This window comes from Thalassophryne amazonica, chromosome 20 (genome assembly GCF_902500255.1).
Source record: "Thalassophryne amazonica chromosome 20, fThaAma1.1, whole genome shotgun sequence".
Classification (NCBI taxonomy): domain Eukaryota; kingdom Metazoa; phylum Chordata; class Actinopteri; order Batrachoidiformes; family Batrachoididae; genus Thalassophryne; species Thalassophryne amazonica.
Genome location: NC_047122.1, coordinates 26,985,913 through 27,012,738, shown reverse-complemented (window position 1 = coordinate 27,012,738; position 26,826 = coordinate 26,985,913). Strand labels below are relative to the sequence as shown.

The following is a 26,826-nucleotide window of genomic DNA, read 5'->3' as shown; positions in this document are numbered from 1 at the left end:
ATACCTCATTCATTTATGGAAGAACGGGTGTTTTTTTTTAAGGATTTAAAATAATTCACTTGGTCTTCCAATTTGCCAGTTTTCTGATAATTTAGTTAATATTAGAACAATTGCTCTGTCCATGGTATTATTGCTTATAATACCATAATGATGAGGTTCATAACAAATGCAACAGCCATATAGATAGAGCCTTTTGCACGGTTGCTGGTGTTACCAGGATACCAGCTCAGTGTTTCTTTGTTTTAAGAAGACGGGATTATGGGATATCTCATGTGTGGCATTGTAGGAGGTCTGTATGGTTTAGTTTTGTGTTGCTTCTGTTTTGGTCGGCAGCTACTTGCAGTACCCCCCATCAAACAGTTGGCGGCGGTAGTGCACTAATTTGGGGTTGCAAATGACTAAAGTGAGAAGAAGAAGAGCACTGCCCATTACTACTGATAATTATATATATATAAAAAATAAATCAGCCACTTTCCTGAGCTGTAATATTTTGCTTTGCCCCTCTCAAACCTTGAGCTGCATTTTCTTTCCTAACATTTTATAAATTATTATTAATATAATAATTAGTGCTTCCACAGTGCTGCCATCTTGGGCTGTTGTCTAAAATGCATTGGAGCTTCACCTCTTGGTACTACATTCACTTTGCCTTTAACCTCTACATGTGCTGGGGGCTTAAACAGTTACCATGACAACAGTAAGTCTATCTGCATAGTAATGAGGTCAAATCAAAAGGCACCTGAAAAGGTCAGAAGTCAACAGCCAACTGTTTTGATCTCATTAGGTATTGGATTTAGGCCGTTGGAGTCATCTGCAGACCGAACAAACAAACAAAAATACACTGAAGCCAAATTTGAACTGTGAGCTGAACCTGAAGTCTTACTTCAAATACCCAAATAACCAAATCCAGATTTTAGGGTGACAAAACTGAAAATTCCACAGTGACATCTAGATGACAAAATATGTCCCTGAATTAAAAAGAAAATTACAAAAAATAATAAAACAAAAATGTTTAATATACAACTTTTTATTTTTAAATTCAACCCCCTTAATATTTGTTACACCACAGAAAAGTCACATGACAGGAAGTCAGGCCCAAATAACATCCAAAGTGGGGTCAGAGGTCAACCATGAAGTTGCATGATTACCTTACAGCCCCTTTCACACCGGGGCTGCTCCCAGTTGCGTCACGACGACGCAGGAATATCTGCATCAGGTGCGCACAGCAGGGGGCAGAGAGGAGGTGAGAACGGAGCCTGCAGGATCTCAGTGCAGTGTTTTTGCTCCCACATATGGCTGCAGCCAGACTGTGCACTCTGACTTCTCTTCTAGTTTATATTTGTTCTTGTGCTGAGCTGATGGTCTGTGCTCTGAGTTCTGTTATAGTTTATCTTTCCTCCTTTGACTGCGAGATGCGCACGCGAGCACGCGAACGAATCATCTGTGAGTAAATGTGGAGATGTCTGGAGTTATAGTTGATGTGAACATGTCCTGTCTCTCGCAATCAGTCTGTGAGCAGGATTTATGTTCTTTTTTTTAACAGTGATGAGAGAGAGTTTGAGGGGAGAACAAGGAACTAACTGCCTGCAGCCAGACAGTTTTTTTTTTCTTTCTTTTAATTGTTCACATGTGCGTGCATGAACGACTCATCCGTGAGTGGACTGGAGATGTCCAGACGTTTTACTGGATGTCTCTGGCAATCAGTCTGTGAGCAGGACTTTTATGGATTTTATTTAAACACATTTGTGAGAGAAGAAGCTACAGCTGCTTCACAATGCCTCTCTTCACCAGACAGCTCCACACAGAGGAGCTGCAGCATTTAAAGAAATATTTTTATTTGTCCCAATCAGGAATATTTGCTGTGCAGACAACCAAACTTCCATGGATGAGCTGAACACCACGAAGTCCAGTCGAAAGAAAACATCTCTGCTTTTCAGCAAAACCACCAGAGTTCAGAGAGACCTTCATCTGGTCCCGAGAATCCAGCAGAACACCTGCTTCTAAATAAAAGTCTGTTTGAACAGCAACTATTATTTTTTTAAAAAGCTGTTTCATTTTATATTTTAACAATAAATGAACGGATCATTAAAAATGTCCACAAATCAAAGTCCAAAGACATTTGCACAGGTAGAAGCTCTCCACTTATTGTGCTCAAATTCATATTTTAGAAATGACTCTGTCCTGATAACATTAAAGGCAATTACATATATTTTGACAAAATTACAAGTTTAAATGACTATATATAAAAAAAATTCATCATGAAATTTATGTCAGAGAAATCCTACTTTACAATCACACTGCAGTCATTGTTAAATTATTTCCTTTAAGGGGAGAGGGGGGGATCCTTTCAGAATAAAATCTGTCATTTTATTTACAATGCGTTCAAACTAAACAGTGATTTTTTTTGAAAGTGTAAAACAAAAAGCTAAACATTTACAGCAGTTTAACACAAGACAGAGAACAAATGCAATAGTTTAGCTTAAAGAAAAACAGTTACAGGAGTAAAAATAAAAAGACACCAAGTCGATGATTGGATGTGAAACTGTATAGATTCATTTGCACAATAGAGCCACGTTTATGTATGTATTGTCACCCTGAATCACTGTTTGTGTTTCTTCTTCTCTGAAAATTTACCTGAACGTGAAAGCAAGCCCAGAGATGATGTTTTAACACCAAATTACAAAGTTGTTTGGAGTTACTTTGACACAAACTGTGTCTGAAATACTGCCCCTTACAAAGTACAAACTCAAACTATTCCACACTCTTAAATTTAATCAAAGCCACAGCAAAAATAATCAGGCCTGGGCCCTGCAAGAACTTCTCTTACAGACAAGATTTCCTCTTACAGAACCCAGAACAATGGATACAAGCAGTTTTTATACAGGATTACATATGCGTGACAGAGGCGGACCTTATTTCGCAAAATCCTTCTCTTATTGCCCCCCGTGGGCATTCAAGGGAGGTCCATTCCCCTGCCCCAGGCCCGCCCAATAACAGGAGACATGAGATTTAAACTTAGCCTCTTTATCCTAAGTGGTACAAACTGGTTAAATCCAGTTCTACATACACATACCAAGAGAGAACAAAGGCAAATGAGAATAAGAATGAAACTAAAAGTACGAGGGCTGTCAATAAAGTATAGGTCCTTTTTATTTTTTTCAAAAACTATATGGATTTCATTCATATGTTTTTACGTCAGACATGCTTGAACCCTCGTGCGCATGCGTGAGTTTTTCCATGCCTGTCGGTGACGTCATTCGCCTGTGAGCACTCCTTATGGGAGGAGTCGTCCAGCCCCTTGTCGGAATTCCTTTGTCTGAGAAGTTGCTGAGAGACTGACGCTTTGTTTGATCAAAATTTTTTGTAAACCTGTAAGGCACATCGAAGTGGACACGGTTCGAAAAATTAAGCTGGTTTTCAGTGAAAATTTTAACGGCTGATGAGAGATTTTGAGGTGATACTGTCGCTTTAAGGACTTCCCACGGTGCGAGATGTCGCGCAGCGCTCCCAGGCGCCGTTGTCAGCCTGTTTCACGCTGAAAACCTCCACATTTCAGGCTCTATTGATCCAGGACGTCGTGAGAGAACAGAGAAGTTTCAGAAGAAGTCGGTTTCAGCATTTTATCCGGATATTCCACTGTTAAAGGAGATTTTTTTAATGAAAGACGTGTGGACGGGTCCGCGCGTCGGGACGCAGCCAGCGCGGTGCGGTGGCACAGGAAAAACACCTCCGTGTTGATAACCATTTGTAAAATCCAGGCGGCTTTTGATGGCTTTCAGTGGAGTGAGTATATGAGAAATTGTTTAACAGCTGGACATGTTCCAACTTGTCCTTAAGGCTTCCAAGAGAGGTGTTTTTCCTGTGGTGGAGCGTCGCAGCGGCTGCGAGCCGACGCTGCAATCCCTCCACACGTCTTTCATTAAAAAAAATCTCCTTTAACAGTGGAATATCCGGATAAAATGCTGAAACCGACTTCTTCTGAAACTTCCCTGTTCTCTCACGACGTCCTGGATCAATAGAGCCTGAAATGTGGAGGTTTTCAGCTTGAAACAGGCTGACGACGGCGCCTGAGAGCGCTGCGCGACGTCTCGCACCGTGGGAAGTCCTTAAAGCGACAGTATCGCCTCAAAATCTCTCATCAGCCGTTAAAGTTTTCACTGAAAACCAGCTTATTTTTTCGAACCGTGTCCACTTCGATGTGCCTCACAGGTTTAGAAAAAATTTCGATCAAACAAAGCGCCAGTCTCTCAGCAACTTCTCAAAGGAATTCTGACGAGGGGCTGGACGACTCCTCCCACAAGGAGTGCTCACAGGCGAATGACGTCACTGACAGGCATGGAAAAACTCACGCATGCGCACGAGGGTTCAAGCATGTCTGACGTAAAAACATATGAATGAAATCCATATAGTTTTTGAAAAAAATAAAAAGGACCTATACTTTATTGACAGACCTCGTATAGCCCTAAATGAAATACCTTAATACCAAAACAAGTACAGAAAACAAATAAAGAAAACCATAATTGAACACAGAAATATTTCTAACAAGCACATATCTTATGTCATTTTAGCCACTGTGTCATTTGTCATGACAAATCAATAAATGCCTTTATGGATTACTAGTGCAAATATTTTTGCCTTAAAAAACTGATTACAGTCACTTACTATTGCAAATTAGCCTGAGTTAGCTCTAACTGCACAGTGAGCCAAAGTAGCTTCACTTACAGCTAGCTTTTATTAATGTGTGCTAATCAGGTAACATTCACCCGTGTGACATATTTGTAGCATTCACTGTTTACACTCAGTAAAGCAGATTTGATAATCCAGTTAGCTAAATTTACTTTTTGTTTACTCTTTCAGTGTAAATTCACCAGTTAAACTTCAACATTATAAACAGTACAAAGATCTTACATTGTGTTAAATTACAATGAACTGAAATCCAGCGCCACCTACAGGCAGCAGGCCCATTTTAAATAATTTTCTTTTGGTAATAAATGAATGAATAAATAAAATTAATTCTGTTGCAATATATTACCTGATGTATAATATTTGCATTTTAATGTTTGACAGTAAAAAGTCAAAACAACACATCTATTGAAAACAACAAATATTCACCCGAAAAGTCATAAACTAAAAGACAACCACAACAAATTCCTCCAACCTCGCGGTCCCGATAAAGCCTCAACAATAAAAACAGACAGATCAGCCGTGGACCCAAGCAGAACCGGTGTCGCAGACTGAATGGTCCGCCCCTAAAAATTGGTCCGCCCTGCCTCCACTGCGCATGCATCATTTCGGACCTCAGCAGCTCATCTGAGACAGAGTCTCTTCACCCAAAGCGATCAAATGGACTAATGGGATTATTAACCATCAGATGACAAGTTAGAACCTCTTAAATCACTCTAAAGTCAGTTTTAAGCAGAAACGGGGCGATAATCTGTGATGTTTTGAAATGACCGGTGCGCAGTGAACGCATCAGCTAGCAGCTTGTGTAGCCGCGATGCTCTGATCGCTTCTTCCATATTTTATGATGAGATAATGCTGAATTTATGTGGAAATGATTGTTGTACAAAAGCTTCATATATCTGTCGCTGAGGTAGATGACTGGAGTGCAGGTTTAAGCTGAAACAAGGTGATAATCCGTAAACCGCAGATAATGACGCATGCACAGTGAAGGCAGGGCGGACCGATTTTTAGGGGGTACCATTTGGTCGGCGACACCGGTACCACAGAACCAGCAGAGTCTATACGAGCATGGTAAAAACAAAGAAAGATAAAACACGTTTCAGACCCATCTGAACCTTGGTCTCAAATCAGCCTTTTGAGGTTTTTTTTTATTATTATTATTTTTAAGGGTGGTAGACACGTTATATTCCTGCAGGGGGGGATCTTCTTGACAAATTCAGAGATCTTTGCAGCTTTAGCACAAGTAGACTGCAGAGGGCGCCGTTACAATAACTTGACGTGCAGGAACCTGAAGATAGTGGGTCAGCATAGCAAAACAATTGTTCATTTTCTGATAAAAGCATGGAATTTGGCACACATATTCTAAATTAACTAATGGTTATTTTCCAGATATGGAGCCATCCTGGAGCTGACCTCTAATGAGCTACAGGGGTCAACAAAGAAGTAAACAGGGGTCAAAATTTAAAAATGCTCCAATCATGTTGAAAACTATACCACATTATTTGTCTGATCATAACGATTCCAAAAAGGTATAGTATGGTGTAATTGCAACAGTCACTGATCCGGATCAAACAGGTTTCATCCCAGGTAGACAATTTTATAATATGCGTAGATTACTAAATATCTTGTATCAGGGAGACCACAGAGGTGGTGGTCTCCCTGGATGCAGAAAAAGCATTTGAGAGTGTTGAATGGCAGTACCTGTTTGCTGTTTTAGAAAAAATTGGCTTTGGACCATCATTTTTAACATGGATTAAAATAATATATGATGAACCCACTGCGGCTGTACAGACCAATAACAATATTTCTGACCATTTCCACCTTTACAGGTCCTGCAGGCAGGGTTGCGGTCTCTCCCCATATCTGTTCGATCTGGCGAGTGAACCCCTTGCTATAGCCCTTAGAGCAGAAGAGGGCATCACTGGTATCTTCCGTGGTGGTAAAGTCCATAAAGTGGCGTTATACGCAGATGACTTGCTGCTGTATTTATCCAACAGTATTGATTCCAAAGCTATTGTTGATGCTAGAAAATTTCAGACACCTCTCAGGCTACAAATCGAACTACTCAAAGAGTCTGCTTTTCCCAACTGGCCATGCAGATGGGGAATATTTTGAATGTCCTTTCAAAACAGAATGCAACATATTTGCATATCTAGGAATTAAAGTTACTCGTAAGATAGAGAACTTAGAGAAGCACAACTTTAATACATTATTGGAGCAAACAAAACAAGATTTTGGGAAATGGCCCACTATACCACTTTTGTTGGCAGGTCCTATTAATATAGTCAAAATGACAGTACTACCTAGATTTCTTTATGTGATCTCCATATTTATTCCAATGAAAACATTTAAACAGCTAGATGGATTAATCTCTTTATTTATATGGAACAATTCTAACCCTAGGATGAAAAGGTTACACCTGGAGGTTCCTAAAGATGCGGGTGGGCTGCGATTACCCAATTTTCTTTGGTATTATTGGGCTGCTTAACATAATAAAATTAATTAATTGGATTTACACATATGAGAATAAGCAGGGTCCAGACTGGGTTCATATGGAAATGTTATCCAACCCTTTACCAACATGTACACCGCTGTTACCACACAACTGAAGTACACCATTTAAAATGGCATGGGGAAAAGATTTGGGAGATGAGCTCTCGGAAGATACGTGGCAACACAGTTTGCAACTTATTCATACCTCATCATTGTGTATACGCCATGGATTAATTCAATTTAAAGTACTCCATCACCTGCACAATTCAAGGGATAAATTGTCCAAACTCTTCCCCACGACAGATCCTGGTTGTCCAAGATGCAGTTATGTACCCGCTACAACAGGACACATGTTCTGGTCATGTGCCTCCCTCAGCGACTACTGGAGACAGATATTTGATGTATTATCTCAAATCTGTGGCCAGAATATAACACCTGACTATCATACAGCCATCTTTGGCATACCACCTCCAAGCCACAAAGCTTCTTATCTTCAAGCAAATGCCTTGGCATTCACCTCTCTACTCATACGCAGATTTATACTTTTTAATTGGAAATCAAATTCAGCCCCGTCTTTTCTGCAGTGGTTGAGGGGTGTGCTATCTTTTCTACCTTTGGAGAAATTGAGATATAAAACATGTAAAGCTAGCAGAAACTTCACCCTGACCTGCTCAGCTTTTCTTCTTCTTGACCAGTTCCAGGACCTTTTGCCCTGCAGCACCACCGACAGCCTAAATTTTGAACTGCAGCTGCCATACGAAGTCACCACTAAAGAAATGCAAAAGCATGAAGGTTCGGGTCTGCGGTCCGGGTTTGAGGATCATCGTGACGGAGGTTTGACGGGAAACAAATGATTAAAAACACAAACAGAAATATTCTATTGTGTACAAACTGAATCCATCCTGACGTCTGGGTCACACTGCTGCTGCTGAAGGTCAGAGGTTGTCTCAGCCTGACAGAAACAGGATGACATCACCAGTGAGACTAATCATCTTCATCGCTATCTTCATCTTCCAAGTCTCTCTTCCTTTTCTGTCCCTGAACGGTGGTTTGCTCATCTGCAGGCAGAGAAGAAGAACATGTTGGAAAGACAAAGCAAAAACCACAAAGAAGCCACTTTATTAGAGCCCTCTCAAAAAGGGGACATTTATGTCTTATGGTGCACTGCATTGTTCCAGCTCTAGATGGAGATTGGGTCAGAGTGGGCCTCGAACCAGAGACCTTCTGTCAAGAGTGAGACAGCAGGTGTCTGAGAGCGACTCTGAGCAAGGAGAGGACAGAAACTCCTATCTTTGTGAGGAGGCGGGGCTAACCCCGTTGCTAGGTATGATACAGTCCTCTAAGAGCTGTGATTGGCTGTCACGGAAAGGGGAGGAGAAATAAAAAAAACAAATGTGCCCCGCCCTCCTAGTCATGAATGCACAGTGAAATCAACAGGTCATATATAACCTGAACTGCATTAAGACGTGTAATCGTGAGGATAACATGGTTACAATGATGAAAGTCAGCAAAAATAAATGAATTGTTACACAGCTTGAAAATGTTTGAACGTACCTCATTCACATACCGATTATCCATATATTAAAAGTATTAATGCGCGAGTATTATTATATAGTATTACTGTATTGTGTGAGTACAAAATATAATTGTAAATATGTTAAAAATACATGCATGACAAGAAAGATTTCCACTGAGGCCCATTCAAGAATCAAATGACAAAACAGATGAAATAATAAAAGAAAATAACAATATTAACAATACTGATAATAATGTTAAGATTAATAGTGTGTATATGATAACAAGAACCTAAATAATTTATCAATACATTAAGACAGTAAATTAACATAAAATAATTACATAGATCAAGCAGGTAGTGTGTTACTGACTCACTGTCATCCTACATACGGAGAATATCTCTGCTTCCTCTCTGTCTTTCTACCGTCTTCTCTGCTTAAGACACTCTTAGGCTCCTTAAAAGTCCTCCTCCCTCCTCTTACCAGTTTGGCACCTTAGGAGCTCTCTTAAGGCTGAAGGTGCTTTGCGGACAACTTTCATCTTACCAAGGGAAAATTCTAAGAAATGTCCAAGAATTCCAGGAATTCTAAGATTTTTCTTAGAATTACGTCACTAGGAGCTACTTTCAGCCTTAAGGTGCCCTGACACCTGCATGACTTTGATCTGCGCACTTGCACACACATCGTCGTGACGATCCCACCCGCTGTGTTCCCAGCTGGACCCTGCGCTTTGTTCCACTGGCTGCCATGCACTGTGCGCTGCGTCTGTAAAATAATTATTTTGTAGCAGAGTAATCATTTTCTCTTTGAGTTGGCTGTTGAAAATGGCTCTAATCGCTTCCTGAATCAGAGAGGAACACTTCAGCCAGAGCTTTTCTCTCTCTCGTGCGCGCTGGTGGGGGACGCATTTGAAGCCATCTAAAAAGGTAATTATTTGTCATGTTTATTTTGTCATGGCTTGGTAAAACAGGTGCATGTTCTTTCCTTCTTGTATGCAGCTGTAAAAGTATGTTTGAAACAGATTTAACATCCCGTTTTAATCTTTCAGACAAGCTGCGCTGTGATGCGGTGCGCTAACACAATCGCTCACACTGTTCACTTCTTTACTCGACTTGATGAGCTGCACATCATGTTGGTGAGTAGATCGCGCGACGTTCACTACCACTTCACGTTTGTTGCATGACATTTATGCGTGAAAGATTTTTTGAACATTTCAATATTCTCTGCGCAGTTGCACGTCTACACCTGCTAACGATGAGTTTACTCTCCTGCATGACACAGTGCGTGTATCAAAGTCGTGCAAGTGTCAGGGGGCCTTTAGGCTGCTTTGTGAATACAGGCCCTGTTTGTTTTGGCAGCAATGTGCTGAATAAAATCTCCGCATTGCCATGCAATTTGTTGTGCCAATGTCACCTGCTGTGTCCCGCTGGATGCTGTGCTTTGTGCTGCTGGACGCTGCATAAATAAAATCATTATTTTGTAACGTTGGCTGATGAAACCGCCTCTAATCGCTTCCAGAATCACAGAGGAATTTTCTACAGCTGCAGCTTTTTTTTTTCCCTCTCTCTCTCTCTCTCTTGTGTGCTTTGTGATGCGGAAAACACACTTGGAAAAGTCTATAAGGTAATTATTTGTAATATTTATATTCTAATAGCTTGGTAAAACAGTTGCATTTTCATTCCTTCTTATGAGTATCTGTTTATGATAGATTTAACATATCGTCATAATTGTTCAGATGAGCTGCGCTGTGGTGCGTTGTGCTGACGCAGTGACACTCAGTGTTTTTGAATTGTTTGCGCAATGTTCACATGAAGTTGACATAATTAATGCGTGTCAGATTTTGAACATATCAAAATTTTCTTTGCGCATTTGCATGAAGCTGCGTACAGTTTACGAGTTTACTCTCTGACACGGCAGATTGCAAACTACTGCACTGATCAAATGTATACAAGTGTCAAGGCACCTTAACTCATAATACTGTAGTTCAAAGTTCTGAGCTGCCTTGAATGCAGCATTAGATTAGACTTGGATAATGAATGACAATAGAGTGTATCTAACAAATGTGCACAGAATTAAATTTTATTGCAATGGGCTCAGGACAGAATTAAAATATGATATATGAGAGTTTAAAAGAATGCTGTATGGTGCAATAGTAAAGTGACGTGGGGATGTGACAGCAGTGCAAAAACATTGGAATGCGTAGCATGTTTTCATTAAGGGTTCAGCCGCGGCCTGATGGCCTGGGGGGACAAAAGCTGTTGAAGAACCTGATGGCCCTGCACAGAATGCTACAGAATCTCTTTCCAGAGGCGAGTAGAGAAAACAGTCAGAGGAGTCACTGATGATACCCCTGGCTCGGGACATGCAGTGCTAAAGTGCAATGTCCTGAATGGAGGGAAAGAGACGTCCCAATGATTTTCTCTGCTGTCCTCAGATTCTTCCAGTCAGAGGCTCTGCAGCTTCCACACCACACAGAAATGCAGCTGTGCGGTGTAGAGATACTGTGCGTTTCAAACACGTTTTAATATTCAGCCGTGACCCACCTTCATCCTCCTCTGCAGAGTCTTCCTCCTCCTCCTCTTCGTCATCCTAAAAGAAAAGTGAGAAAGTATAAACAAACAAAAAAAAAAAAATGGCAGCGTTACGAAGATTAAGCACTTTACACGTGAAAGTAATTTTTACATCTTTCTGAAGCTTTGATATAAACGATGAGAAAACTAAATAAGCCGATGACTTATTTCCGTTGGTTCGGCTCAGAGTTTGACTTAGCATCATGAACGCTTCCTACAAAAACAGAGTGTAGACTGAAGCCAGATGCATAATGGGACAGCCGGACTGGAGGTGGGTTTCTGGGCGATGGCCGTGTTGCCCACCTGATCGGCCGGTTTGACCTGAAAGGTCAGCCCCACCTCCTCATCCTCCTCTTCATCATCCTCGTCCTTGTACTTCAGAGTTGGGCCCGCCCTGTCCTCGCCATCCTCATCTGCAAACATAGACAAGGTGTTCAGGCACCGACAGCGGTTTGGTGTGCGGTCGGCTCGACCTCACAAACCTTCATCATCTGCTTCGGAGTCAGGCGCCTCGTTGTCATCCTGGTCGAAGCCGTCCAGGTAGGTAATCTGCGGCAGCAGCTGGAACACGGCGTCCCTGTAGTCCTCCAGTGCAGTGACCTCACAGTTAAACAGGTCCAGGCTCTGCAGGCTCTTCAGGTTTTGCTGCAACAGTTAGCACGTTAGAACATAGAACAGAAACATCTCAAAGCCCTGAAAACGTCGCCAACATAAAGCCAGATGTTTTTTTTGTTTTTTTAACTATCTGCCAGGTGTGAAGCTGAGTCACAAAAATACCAAGAACAGGCCAATAGAGGGCGATATACACAGATTAGCTCATTATGGCCACCAAGAAGGTGCCCTTGAGCAAAGGAGACGGCAGCATGAATTCCTCTTTGATTTGTCATTTAAAAAAAGTTTACAAGTTAAAATTATAAATAACATCAATTCACAGCTTCACAGCTCATTTTATTTTCTGCTTAAGCTTTGTTTTGGGGGGCAAGCAGTGAGTTTGTTCTGTTATATTTAACAGATGACATGAAGGTGGAAGCGCACGTGTAAGGTTCAACTTTCATGTATTTAATTGAAGTAGGAACAATTTGGAAAAATACTTTTAATAAAAACATTCATCTCCTCATTGACCAGTTTTGTCAAACCAAGTAAAAAACGCTGTAACTTTAACTAAAATTAGTATTGCTAACTAACCCAGCAGACCTGGTTGAATTTAGTCTAACCCATCCAGCAGGTATCCAGAAAAACTTTTCATGTGAAATTTGTCAGATTTTGCATAGTTCTTCCTAACAGCATCTCCAATGGCTGATGTTTACTAACTGACTTTTTTTTGTTGTTTAAATTATAGCAGTGCAGTTTGACCCTTGAATAGTGAACCTCACTACAATTTGTTGCTGTATTTTAAACTGTGTGGGTCAAAATCCTAAATTGTTTTTGGATTGGGTAAATTTTCAGAATATTGACAATGTAAAACTGTGATCCTATAACGGTGGAAAATCCTTTTCATGACTAATTGATGAACACTTTAACAGCTTTAACCAAAAAAGTGTTTGAAAGACATTAAATTCTGAGTCTAAATTTTCTAAACAATGGATTGGCTGATTTTTGGAACGTTTGTGTCAATGAATGGTTGAGATCTGTGTAATGTGGAAGTGTGTTGGTTCTGACCAGCGGCTCCACTGTGCGCAGCTCTTTGATCTTATTCCCACTCAGGTTGAGGTAGATCAAATTCGGACATTTCTCCGACAAAGCCTCCAAAGAACCACACAGTTTGTTGTGGCTCAGGTTCATCTGAGAAGAAAACAATGTCAGCAGAACAGTCGAGACGTCCGGCGTGGACTCTGTGGTGACAGGACCCACTGTGGACTTCACCTCATAATACAGCAGCATGCGCTCTGTGTCGCGACGAGAGCGCTGCGTGCGCTTTGTGTCATAAAATTTGATCTTGTCTGTCAGTTCAATTTCAACAGAAACAGAAACTTTAATACTTACTTTGAAATGTGCAATTAAAAAAAGAGATAAAATATGCAGTCCATTAGAAAAAAAAACATCTGCTTTAATCGAGAACGATGATGGCAGCACACACACACACAAAACCCCCCTATATGCTAAATAATCATTCATTACATTATTGAGGTAAAACGTTAATTTGGAGTCATATTGTCAGACTGCTCTGGACTCAAACTGAATCCTGTTCAGAATAATCCATGGAAGCACCTTTCCCCGGCCGAAACTCCTTTCTACGGTGGGACAACAAGTCTGTAGGACTGACACCCAAATCCAAGACGAAAAACAAGACCAAGAGGCCAAACACACTGCAGGCTGACGTCAAGTTCAGATGAGCTGCAACACCTCAGTGACATCAAAGATGATGTCAAAGAACAAAACAACCTTTGTGTGAATATGAACTACAGCTGATGAGTTTTATGAAGCAGCAGGCCTTCCTCACCTTCCACAGTTTGGGCAGTGATGGCAGTTTAACAATCGAGGTCAGACCGGCGTTGGCCATACTGAGGTACTCCAAATCAGAGAAGTCATCGGTCAGACCGTCCACCTCACCGTTCACTGAGCAACAGTTGTCCAGCACCAACTCTGCCACCTGATGCAGGAGGAGGGGGGGGTAGACAGGTGAAAGTAATTTAAGCAGAGTGATGAGTTTAAATGTCTTTAAAGGGTGAAGATCACTGGTGTGTGACGGCCTCACTCACTCACCTGCATCACCTCACAACTACCCATAACTGTGCTACTTAAAAGTAGCCCGACAACCGGCCCTGAATTGGGCCAGATACCGACCTCTCTCTCCTAGCCTGTGATTGGTTGGCGGCCGAGATGCTGGCGTCAGCCCATGCATCAGCCTCACGTTGATGTGGGAGTAGGGTGTCTCTGCAGAGCCGGAGGTGAGTATTTTATTTGTAGGATGTTTCTCCTGGTATGTAAACTCTCAGCCAATCACAAAGTCAGTACCCACTATGTCATTCACATGATTAGAATGTGATTAACATACCAATGCGCCTACGCCAAAAGGTGAATAAACGCACCGAAAGGTTAACAAATGTGCCGAACAGTAAACACACAATGTCCACGACTTCAAGATGAATTTGATTACATCAAATTTCACTGCTGAGTCTATTAGCAGGAATGAGAGTCTCGGGAAGACGCACACTAAACGATAGGTTACACAGTCTTTGCTGTAAAGTTTTTACAGCGTTTATAATTATCCATCTGTACTTTTTTTTTCTGGATACTACAGGGTTGGCCAGAAAATGTTTGGAAAGTGTAGTGACACGGACCCACAACAGGGGGCGCAAATGAACGGACAATGGATGAGCCAAAAGTATAACACTTTACTGTTGTGAAATGTGCACAACGAAATACAGACAATTGCAGAATTTGGAATACTGTCAATGTATAAAGGTGACGTGCGGGCAGGCTCGAGGATAGAAGACGTCTGTCCAGAGAAGAGCCGGATCCCCCACGATTTCCACTGCCAGCGGATCTGGAGTATACTGGAGCCGCCAAGTCCTGAGTCCCCAGGTGGCCACCGTCTCCAGTTGTCAGATCCGGTACTGCTGGCAGGAAGCAAAGACAGGAGAAAAGGTGAGTGTGGGTTCACACCCAGCAAACCCTCAACACACCGGTGCAGTTCCTTGGGGTGGGAATAACACCTCCACCTCTAGATCTCAGTTCCTTTAGTATTCGTGCAGATACCAATGTTCACTTTACGAGTGCAGAAGTGTGGAGCGGAAAACGCCGACTCCTCCCAACTTTCTCCAACTCAGCTGAAAATTAATTTGGCTACGTCTGCAAACTCAAAGTCACAATTTAACAGCTCCAAGCTTAGAAGTAAAGAAACGTTACTACTACCAGCTTAGCTGCGGAAGGCACAAAAGACGGCTGAGAGTTTACCTTCTATGGTAGATGATATCTCGGCAGCAAGGTGGAAATGCTGTCCGGCTTTTATGGGATGATGAAAATGAGTGGCAGCTGTCACTCCCGGGTACTCTGATGTGGCGGCTGCGCCCTCTCATGCCTGAAGCCCGCACTTCAGGCAGGGCGCCCTCTGGTGGTAGGCCAGCAGTACCTCCTCTTCAGCGGCCCACACAACAGGACCCCCCCCTCAACGGGCACCTCCTGGCGCCCGACCAGGCTTGTCGGGGTGTCGGGCGTAGAAGTCGGCCAGGAGGGCCGGGTCCAGGATGAAGCTCCTCTTCACCCAGGAGTGTTCTTCAGGTCCATACCCCTCCCAGTCCACCAAGTACTGGAACCCCCGGCCCTGTCGATGGACATCCAGGAGTCGGCGTACCGTCCATGCCGGCTCCCCGTCGATGATCCGGGCAGGAGGCGGCGCCGGTCCGGGAGTGCAGAGGGGTGAGGTGTGGTGCGGTTTGATCCTGGAAACGTGAAAGACAGGGTGGATCTGCAGTGAAGCTGGAAGTTGGAGCCTCACTGCGGCCAGACTGAGGACTTTGATGATCTTGAATGGCCCAATGAATCTGTCCTTCAGTTTGGGGGAGTCCACCTGCAGGGGAATGTCCTTAGTTGACAACCACACCTCCTGCCCGAGCTGGTATGCAGGGGCCGCGGAACGCCGGCGGTCTGCATGGGCCTTGGCCCTTGTCCGGGCCTTCTCCAGGGCAGAACGGGTGGTGTGCCACACCCGACGGCATCTTCGCAGGTGGGCCTGGACCGAGGGCACACTGACCTCTCCCTCCACCAGTGGAAACAATGGGGGCTGGTACCCCAGACACACCTCAAACGGGGAGAGGCCGGTGGCAGAGGACACTTGGCTGTTATGAGCATACTCGATCCAGGCCAGATGGTCAATCCAGGCCGCCGGGTGCGCGGATGTCACACAGCAGAGGGCCTGCTCGAGCTCTTGGTTAGCCCGCTCTGCCTGTCCATTCGTCTGAGGGTGATACCCGGACGAGAGACTCACGGTGGCCCCCAGTTCTCTGCAGAAACTCCTCCAGACCTGAGAGGAGAACTGAGGACCACGATCAGAGACAATGTCAGTTGGTATCCCATGCAGACATACGACGTGGTGGACCAGGAGGTCTGCAGTCTCCTGGGCCGTTGGGAGCTTCGGGAGAGCCACGAAGTGGGCCGCCTTGGAGAATCGGTTCACTATCGTGAGGATGGTCGTCATGCCCTTGGACGGCGGAAGGCCCGTGACAAAGTCCAGACCTATGTGTGACCAGGGGCGATGAGGCACTGGAAGCGGTTGTAGTAGACCTTGAGTCCTCCAATGGTCCACTTTGCACAATAGGCACATGGGTGGAGAACCTTGTCGGACTCCCTGCTCTGGGACAGCACGGCTCCTATCCCTGAGTCAGAGGCATCCACTTCAACAACAAACTGGCGGCTAGGATCGGGCTGCACCAGAACTGGTGCAGTCGAAAACCGACGTTTCAACTCCATAAATGCGGCATCGCACCGATCTGACCAGGTGAAGACGACTTTAGAGGAGGTCAGGGCTGTCAGGGCACTAACTACCTGACTGTAGCCCTTAATGAACCTCCTATAGAAATTTGTAAAGCCGAGGAACTGTTGCAGTTAACTACGGCTTGTCGGTTGGGGCCAATCTCTCACCGCTGCAACCTTGGCCGGATCAGGGGCGACGGAGTTGGAGGAGATGATGAACCCCAGGAAGGACAAAGAGGTGCAGTGGAACTCGCACTTCTCACCCTTCACAAACAGCCGGTTCTCCAACAACCGCTGCAGGACCTGACGTACATGCTGGACATGGGTCTCAGGATCTGGGGAAAAGATGAGTATATCGTCTAGATATACAAAGACGAATCGGTGCAGGAAGTCCCGCAAGATGTCAATAACTAAAGCTTGCAACGTCGCGGGGGCGTTACTGAGGCCGAACGGCATGACCAGGTACTCAAAGTGACCTAACGGGGTGTTAAATGCCATCTTCCACTCGTCTCCCTTCCGGATCCGAACCAGGTGATATGCATTCCTAAGATCAAGTTTGGTGAAAATTTGGCCTCCATGCAGGGGCGTGAACACTGAATCCAACAGGGGCAACGGGTATCGGTTGCGAACCGTAATCTCGTTCAGACCCCTGTAATCAATGCATGGACGGAGTCCGCCGTCTTTCTTGCCCACAAAAAAGAAACCAGCACCCATCGGGGAGGTGGAGTTCCGGATCAGCCCGGCAGCTAATGAGTTCCCGATGTAGGTCTCCATTGATTCGTGCCTACTGGACGGAAACTCAACACCCGGGATCAAATCAATGGTGCAATCATACGGACGGTGGGGGGGAAGAGTGAGCGCCAGATCTTTGCTGAAAACATCAGCAAGATCGTGGTACTCCTCAGGAACCGCCGTCAGATTGGGGGGAACTTTAACCTCCTCATTAGCAGTCACAGCTAGGGGAACCGAGGATCCTAAACACTCCCGGTGGCAGGTTTTGCTCCACTGAGCCACAATCCCAGACGGCCAATCAATCCGGGGATTGTGTTTAATCATCCATGGAAAACCCAAAATGACGCGGGAGGTAGAAGGAGTTACATAAAACTCAATCTCCTCCTGATGATTCCCAGACACCACCAGAGTTACTGGTAATGTCTTATGTGTGATTAAAGGAAGAAGGGTGCCATCTAGCGCCCGCACCTTCAATGGTGAAGGAAGTGCCACTAGAGGGAGCCCTACTTCCCTTGCCCATCTGCTATCCAGCAGATTCCCTTCTGAGCCTGTGTCCACCAGTGCTGGGGCTTGAAGGGTTAGATCCACACTCAGGATCGTAACTGGGAGTCGTGCAGATATACACGTGTGTCCCACGTGAATTTCCTGGCCCACCCTTAGCCCAGTTTCTAAGGGTGGGCATTGGTGTTTAACCGCTTGGGGCAGTTCTTCTGCAGATGCTCACTCGAGCCGCAGAAAAAACACTCCCTGCGGGCCAGTCTCCTCTGTCTATTAGAAGCTCTTAATTTGGCCCTGCTCGTGTCCATAGCATCATCAGCAGGGGGAGCTGTAACCACACGGAGTGCCAAGGCTGTGGAGCGTGGGGAGGGCGGAACCTTTTCGGACCCGGAAGGGAGAGGGACGGCGCGCGCCCGGCCACGTCCTTCGTCTCGCTCCCATCGATGTTCATCTAACCAATTGTCTAATCGTATCACCAGGTCGATCAGCCCGTCCAAGTCTCGCGGCTCGTCCTTAGTCACCAGGTGCTCCTTCAGGATTGACGACAGTCCGTTTACGAAGGCAGCGCGGAGTGCAGCAGTATTCCAGCCGGACCTCGCAGTCGCGATGCGGAAGTCGACTGCATACTCAGCAGCACTCCGATGCCCCTGTCTCATAGACAGCAGCACTGTTGAAGCAGTCTCGCCTCTGTTTGGGTGATCAAAAACTGTTCTGAACTCCCTCACAAACCCAGTATATGTCGTTAGGAGCCGTGAATTCTGCTCCCAGAGCGCCGTAGCCCAGGCGCGTGCCTCACCTCGAAGCAAATTAATCACATAATCCACCCGGCTGGCGTCCGACGCGTACATGACGGGACGCTGTGCGAAGACAAGCGAACACTGCATCAAGAAGTCTGTGCACATCTCCACACAGCCTCCGTACAGTTCCGGGGGACTTATGTATGCTTCAGGGGATGGTGGGGGGGTTCGTTGAATGACCATTGGAATGTTTATATTTGGCACCAGGACAGCAGGAGGAGGAGCTGCAGCAGCGCCCTGTGCGCGCGCTTCCACATGAGCGGTGAGAGCCTCCATCCTGCGATTGAGTATGGCGTTCTGCTCAGTCATTTGTTCTAGCCGAACAGTGAAGACGGTGAGGATTTGCTGCAACTCACCAACCACGCCTCTTGCCGGCGCCTGTGCACCCTCCTCTTCCATTGGTTGTCCAACGGTGGGTTGACGCCCCTCGAAATCCATGACGCTGGCCGAGATATCCTGTTGGGAAAGTGTAGTGACACGGACCCACAACAGGGGGCGCAAATGAACGGACAATGGATGAGCCAAAAGTATAACACTTTACTGTTGTGAAATGTGCACAACAAATACAGACAATTGCAGAATTTGGAATACTGTCAATGTATAAAGGTGACGTGCGGGCAGGCTCGAGGATATAAGACGTCTGTCCAGAGAAGAGCCGGATCCCCCACGATTTCCACTGCCAGCGGATTTGGAGTATACTGGAGCCGCCAAGTCCTGAGTCCCCAGGTGGCCACCGTCTCCAGCTGTCAGATCCGGTACAGCTGGCAGGAAGCAAAGACAGGAGAAAAGTTGAGTGTGGGTTCACACCCAGCAAACCCTCAACACACTGGTGCAGTTCCTTGGGGTGGGAATAACACCTCCACCTCTAGATCTCAGTTCCTTTAGTATTCATGCAGATACCAATGTTCACTTTACGAGTGCAGAAGTGTGGAGCGGGAAACGCCGACTCCTCCCAACTTTCTCCAACTCAGCTGAAAATGAATTTGGCTACGTCTGCAAACTCAAAGTCACAATTTAACAGCTCCAAGCTTAGAAGTAAAGAAACGTTACTACTACCAGCTTAGCTGCGGAAGGCACAAAAGACGGCTGAGAGTTTACCTTCTATGGTAGATGATATCTCGGCAGCGAGGTGGAGATGCTGTCCGGCTTTTATGGGATGGCTGATGAAAATGAGTGGCACCTGTCACTCCCGGCTGCTCTGATGTGGCAGCTGCACCCTCTCGTGCCTGAAGCCCGCACTTCAGGCAGGGCGCCCTCTGGTGGTAGGCCAGCAGTACCTCCTCTTTTCGTTTAAAGACTGAAACGCACAAGTCAGACTCCAGAAAAAGTCTTAAGCATTAAATTGTCTGCTTTTTGTGAGTAAACAGGAGAAATTTTTAGGATTATTCTAACATCACTACACTCCAACAGCACAAAGCTCGGCTTTTTGAAGCACGTAATTTTACCCAGAATGCACGTTGTGGCCACTGTTTGTTCACCTTTCTCGTATGCTAATCGTGTGAATGACGTGGTGGGTACTGACTTTGTGATTGGCTGAAAATTTACATACCAGGACAAACATCCTATGAATAAATTACTCGCCAGCCGTATACACACACACACACACACACACACACACACACACACACACACACACACACACACACACACACACACACACACACACTGCTCTCCAGGCTTGGGGAGTAACAGAATACATGTAACGACGTAATTAGGATACAAAAAAAGGTAACTATATTCTGCTACAGTTACAGAAATAAAGACGTATTCAGATTACAGGTATACGAGGTCTGTTAGAAAAGTATCGGACCTTTTTATTTTTTGCAAAAACCTGATGGATTTGAATCACGTTTGCTTGCATGAGCAAACCTTGAACCTTCGTGCGCATGCGTGAACTTTTTCCATGCCTGTCGATTGCATCATTTTCTGGTAAGCAGCCTTTGTGTGAGGACGTGTGCAGTGCGCTCAGTGGATTTTCATTTCAAGGAAAAAGACGGAACGACTGGAGCAGCGCCGCATCAAATTTTGCCAGAAACTGGGCGACAGCCAGGTGGAAACCATTCGGATGATTCAGACGGCTTTTGGTGACTTTTCAGTCGTGTGACTATCCGAGAAATTGTGGAATCGGTGGGCATGTCACAACATGTCCTGTGAGACTTCAACACGGAGGCGCTTTTGCTCCGCCGTTAGAAGCAGCATGAATTTCACCACCACTCTTTTCATGGCCAAATCTTCTGTCACAGTGGAATGTACTGAAAAAGTGCTGATGTCCACCTCTTCCCCAATTTCTCGGACAGTCACACGACGGTCCTGCATCACCACAGCGTTCACTTTGGAAATGATCTGGTCATTTGAGCATGTTGATGGCCAACCGGAGCGCAGCTCGCTCTCCACCATTGTGCGAACGTCTTTAAACCGGTTGTACCGCTCCTTAATCTGTGTGATGCCCAGAGGATCATCACCGAAAGCTGTCTGAATCTTCCGAATGGTTTCCACCTGGCTGTCGCCCAGTTTCTGGCAAAATTTGATGCGGCGCTGCTCCAGTTGTTCCGCCTTTTTCCTTGAAATGAAAATCCGCCAAGCGCATTACACGTCCTCACACAAAGGCTGCTTACCAGAAAATGATGCAATTGACAGGCGTGAAAAAGCTCACGCATGCGCACGAAGGTTCAAGGTTTGCTCATGCAAGCACACGTGATTCAAATCCATCAGGTTTTTGAAAAAATAAAAAGGTCCAATACTTTTCTAACAGACCTCGTATTTAGTAAAAATGGGGATTAGTTCGCAGGATTACAATTTTAAGGCATTTTATGATATTATCTGTATATAATTTTTTTTTTTTCTTTGAAACAAAAACGTCCCTTCATGAACAGCGACATGACGTCTCCTAACCGGGCAAAATATTGATGAAGTTCCCAGATGTTAATGCATTTGCAATGGAGATCCGCGATTGAACACACTCAGAAAAATGCTCGCAAAATACATGTTAAAATGCCATTTTGACCTGGATATCGAGCCAGTAAAATTAAATGACATTAAATTATGTCAGGAAAGTACAACCCCTGGCAAAAATTATGGAATCACCGGCCTCGGAGGATGTTCATTCAGTTGTTTAATTTTGTAGGAAAAAAGCACATCACAGACATGACACAAAACTAAAGTACTCAGTAACGGTTACTTTTTTAGACCAAGCAGAGGGAAAAAAATATGGACTCACTCAATTCTGAGGAACAAATTATGGAATCATGAAAATCAAAAGAATGCTCCAACACATCACTAGTATTTTGTTGCACCACCTCTGGCTTTTATAACAGCATGCAGTCTCTGAGGCATGGACTTAATGAGTGACAAACAGTACTCTTCATCAATCTGGCTCCAACTTTCTCTGATTGCTGTTGCCAGATCAGCTTTGCAGGTTGAAGCCTTGTCATGGACCATTTTCTTCAACTTCCACCAAAGATTTTCAATTGGATTAAGATCCAGACTATTTGCAGGCCATGACATTGACCCTATGTGTCTTTTTGCAAGGAATGTTTTCAGTTTTTGCTCTATGGCAAGATGCATTATCATCTTGAAAAATGATTTCATCATCCCCAAACATCCTTTCAACTGATGGGATAAGAAAAGTGTCCAAAATATCAATGTAAACTTGTGCATTTATTGATGATGTAATGACAGCCATCTCCCCAGTGCCTTTACCTGACATGCAGCCCCATATCATCAATGACTGTGGAAATTTACATGTTCTCTCCAGGCAGTCATCTTTATAAATCTCATTGGAACGACACCAAACAAAAGTTCTAGCATCATCACCTTACCCAATGCAGATTTGAGATTCATCACTGAATATGACTTTCATCCAGTCATCCACAGTCCACGACTGCTTTTCCTTAGCCCATTGTAACCTTGTTTTTTTCTGTTTAGGTGTTAATGATGGCTTTCATTTAGCTTTTCTGTATGTAAATCCCATTTCCTTTAGGCGGTTTCTTACAGTTCGGTCACAGACGTTGACTCCAGTTTCCTCCCATTTGTTCCTCATTTGTTTTGTTGTGCATTTTCAATTTTTGAGACATATTGCTTTAAGTTTTCTGTCTTGACACTTTGATGTCTTCCTTGGTCTACCAGTACGTTTGCCTTTAACAACCTTCCCATGTTGTTTGTATTTGGTCCAGAGTTTAGACACAGCTGACTGTGAACAACCAACATCTTTTGCAACATTGTGTGATGATTTACCCTCGTTTAAGAGTTTGATAATCCTCTCCTTTGTTTCAATTCACATCTCTCGTGTTGGAGCCATGATTCATGTCAGTCCACTTGGTGCAACAGCTCTCCAAGGTGTGTTCACTCCTTTTTAGATGCAGACTAACGAGCAGATCTGATATGATGCAGGTGTTAGTTTTGGGGATGAAAATTTACAGGGTGATTCCATAATTTATTCCTCAGAATTGAGTGAGTCCATATTTTTTTCCTCTGCTTGGTCTAAAAAAGTAACTGTTACTGACTGCCACAATTTTTTTTCTTGATTTCTTATAGTGTTTCTTAAAGCCAGAAAGTTGCCATTTGAAATGACTTTAGTTTTGTGTCATGTCTGTGATCTGTTTTTTTTTTCTGCAAAATTAAACAACTGAATGAACATCTTCCGAGGCCGGTGATTCCATAATTATTGCCAGGGGTTGTATTAAACTTACTCTGACACACACACATTCCCAAATATTAGTGTTCAAAGTTACACTAATCTGCGCTTTTCAAGCTGCTGAGCTGAGGCATCCTGCTGCAGCTGCTGTTCAACACAGCTCCTAAAACCATTACAATACATTTATATACATATTATATTTTTACACAATTGTCCTTTATTGACCGAGTTTCATTCATGAAGTCAGTGTTGTGTGTACATATCTCTATGTGTGGGTGTGACTGTGAGCGGCACAGCGCGGGTCATTCTAATCTCATTATTTTAAGGTGCAAAAAAAAACCCGTCTTGTCGAACAATTTTAATCACTAACGACAAGTATTTTAACTAGACATTGGTCTAGCAGTGGAAAATATCAACTAGACATAAGTAAAGAGTTAATGGCCCGTGTCATCGGGCGACACAGGTACGGCAGGAAACATCAGCTGTTTATCATCCAAATATCACGGACAAAGTGACAAGAATAACCAAAACCACTTACTTATGGAAGGAAATATTGTCTCCCTTGTTCCTCCGTTTGTATCTTTGCCAACATGCACAGCTTTCCGGCATATTCCACCTGTTTCTTGAACCTCTATGCACGCAAATCACTAACTTGCCCGGAATTAAAATGGCGACCACGCCTCCTTACTCACAGGATTTACTTAATGGTTTTCATTATGCTTTTGTTCTTATTTTGAAAGTTCAATAAGTGGACTGATATGTTAAACACGGTGCGGATGCCATGTGAAAGACTAAAGTAAGATAATTTTATGTTTACTGAACAAGTAGTAGACTTTTTTTTTGTTTTGTATATTGTTCTGCAAGCCACTTTTAATTACAGTCATCCGCACACCGCCGGAGTTTTCATTATCCTTCATTTGTTTGGCATTTTTTGTTGAAAATTTAGCAGGTGAACACTGGGTGTGTTTAAAACAATATTGTGGCGCTCTTAATTCATAATGTGAAGTAAAACAGAGCATGCCATGTAAAAGAAACAGTTTTATTTTTGCTTAATAAACTGTACTATGTGGTCAAGACTATTTATATTTAGTTTCTTTTGTCTGTATTAGCATATTTGATATTGGAGTAATCCAGAAGTAATTGAAAGCAATCAAATTACATTACTTTAATAATATGGTACTTGGATTACGTTACTGATTACATTTTTCAACAGGTAACTGTATCGGAATACATTTTTAAAGTAACCCCCCAACCCTGCTGCTCTCCTATTGGTCTCTTACTGGTCACCAATAGGAGAGGGAATTCCAGCGCTGTTCTCCTATTGGTCATTTAGGAGTAAGAAATCTCACTCCAAAATGGAGGCCAGCTAGGCAGGTTATCAGGCTGGGTATTTGAGCCTTTTCATGTGTATGAAAATATGTTCATGTGTGCTACAATTATTTTAAAACATTTTAAAAATTAAGTTGCAATTTATCACCAACTTTGATCTGAGCCAATTACGACTTTCAGAGAAAATCTAAATTCAATTTGCAACATTTCAAATATTTTGTGTGGAAAATGTGCTCAGCACCTCCCCCTCGTGGAGAAGTTCCACCAAATCTAGTCAAGCGTGTCTAAACAAGATTTTAATTTTTTGTTTTTAACTCGTTTTGCAGTGACGGTAAAGGCAGATGCATTAATGGCGTGAATTCCACATAAAACACCATTAACCCCAGAGGGTGTTTAAAATCATCAAATGTGGGGGGGAAAAAAAAGAAAAAAAAAAAAAAAGACGCCTTTACAGAAATTGAGATGTCCAAATATTTTTTGGTCCACGAAAAATGAAACAGCACACAAAAGCGAAAACAAATTTCCACCTGATTTAAAACGTAAATAAATTACAAATCATAAAAGCCACTGCATCAATTTTATTGGCTCAAACAAAAAGTCGTTTTAACAAAATATTTCACATGTAGTCTTTGACCATTCTTAAACTACATTTGAAAAATTTACAAGACAACCGAAAATGACTTCAAAAATTCCACTTTAAATATCTAGTGACGTCACATAAGCGTTTGAATGTAAACAAAATGCGCGAGCTCGTTGAAAAACACGAAGAAACGTGACTCCAGTAAAAACTGACAGCAGCCAGTGAGTCGCCGTATAACGGAAACAGGTCAGGATACATTAAGGTTATCCTGAGACGATCGGTATTTTTATTTATTAATTTTTTGTGTTTTCCGGGTGACGCCACACTCGTAATGACGTCACGGAAGCAGCGAATTATATGAACCAAAGCAAAGTAACAGCTGTGTTTGTACCGAACAGTTAGCGCGCGGTACAGCGCACGAGCTGCTCGCCATTTAAACGTCCCCGTGACCTCAGCAGACTACGTCACGTCAAATCCGCCGTAAACGAGTTGAAAACACGCTGAATTGGGTTTTAAAAGCCGGTGGCGTGAGCATAATTGTCCGTAGCCACAGCCGATAATAAAAAATAAAAAAAATTGTCCAACTTAAAGACACGCACCGGCGGGAAACTTCGTCGTCACTAATCCGGATTACTGCGGTCATCTCCGTCCCTTTCAAAAACCGAACCGAACATCGGTTATTGTTTAAAGTGGGCTCTTTAAAGTTCAAACCGTTTGAACTTCTGTAGGTTATAAACTGGATGCAGGTTCTGAACCATCGGACGGATTCACCAGGAGGTGGACTTAAGATACTAGACCCACTTCAACCGGATCAGATCTGCGTTTTAACGGATACTGGTCCAGGAACACCGGAGCAAAGTTTCCGGTCGAGATGAGCCCGGCTCCAGTTCCACAGTAAATCAGTCACCTTAGCTGGGTTCCGGTTCCGCAACTCTAGACTGATCCTGTTCTTCATGTCCATGTTGAGTCTGTGGTGTGGATCCGAACTGTCAGGCTGGTCTCGTGGATCAGAGTAGAAGCTGCAGTCCTGTTGGTCCACTGATCCTCCATGATACCCCAAACCCCGCCCCCTGCAGCCAAGGCCCCGCCCACGGCCCCTCACGGTTGGCCGGTTGAGCTGTCATTCACACCTGGTAAAGTGGCAGTCTACAAATGCTTAAAAAAATTAACACAAAAAGATGGTCATAGAAGTGATTTTCATGAAACATGGAATAATTATAAAGTTTTTGGCGGTGACATTCTTAGAGATGACCTTCAGATGGGGAGAAGCTCAAATATCCAGGAAGGACTCCGAAAGGAGCCAGCTGAGATGGTTTTGGGTATCTAGTGAGTATGCCCCCTGGTCTTCTCCTTAGGGAGGTCTTCAGACACATACTACCGGGAGGAGGCCCCAGGACAGTCCAGAGGGATTAAATTTCCCAGCTCGTTTAGGAATGCCTCTAGATCCTCCAGGAAGTTAGAGGCCTTGGCCGAGGATAGGGAAGTGTGGGTTGAGCTGCTTGGCCTGCTGCCACTGCAACCCGAACCCAGGTAAGAGGCAGAAGATTCATCAATGATCATCAGTCACTGAGTTACTGTTTTCTCTGGG

General features: G+C 43.9%; 1 protein-coding gene across 1 annotated transcript; it reads right to left on the bottom strand.

Annotated features, from left to right (window-relative positions):
* Positions 1–5,840: 5,840 nt before the first annotated feature.
* anp32e (acidic (leucine-rich) nuclear phosphoprotein 32 family, member E) lies at positions 5,841–26,300 on the bottom strand. The gene is made up of 7 exons (XM_034160888.1): positions 26,146–26,300; positions 13,698–13,847; positions 12,917–13,039; positions 11,740–11,902; positions 11,561–11,670; positions 11,231–11,276; positions 5,841–8,231 (listed from the first exon to the last, which is right to left on the bottom strand). The coding sequence occupies exons 1-7, from the start codon at positions 26,197–26,199 to the stop codon at positions 8,158–8,160; spliced, it is 720 nt and encodes a 239-aa protein (XP_034016779.1). The 5' UTR covers positions 26,200–26,300; the 3' UTR covers positions 5,841–8,157.
* Positions 26,301–26,826: the final 526 nt, after the last annotated feature.

Excerpts from the sequence above, each read along its gene's own strand:
- anp32e (XM_034160888.1), bottom strand. The coding sequence starts at position 26,199 with ATGGACATGAAGAACAGGATCAGTCTAGAGTTGCGGAACCGGAACCCA. Across the intron at positions 13,040-13,697 it reads CACTGCCCAAACTGTGGAAG|ATGAACCTGAGCCACAACAA; the intron begins GTGAGGAAGGCC and ends TTTTCTTCTCAG. Across the intron at positions 8,232-11,230 it reads CTCTGCAGAGGAGGATGAAG|ATGAGCAAACCACCGTTCAG; the intron begins GTGGGTCACGGC and ends CTCTGCCTGCAG.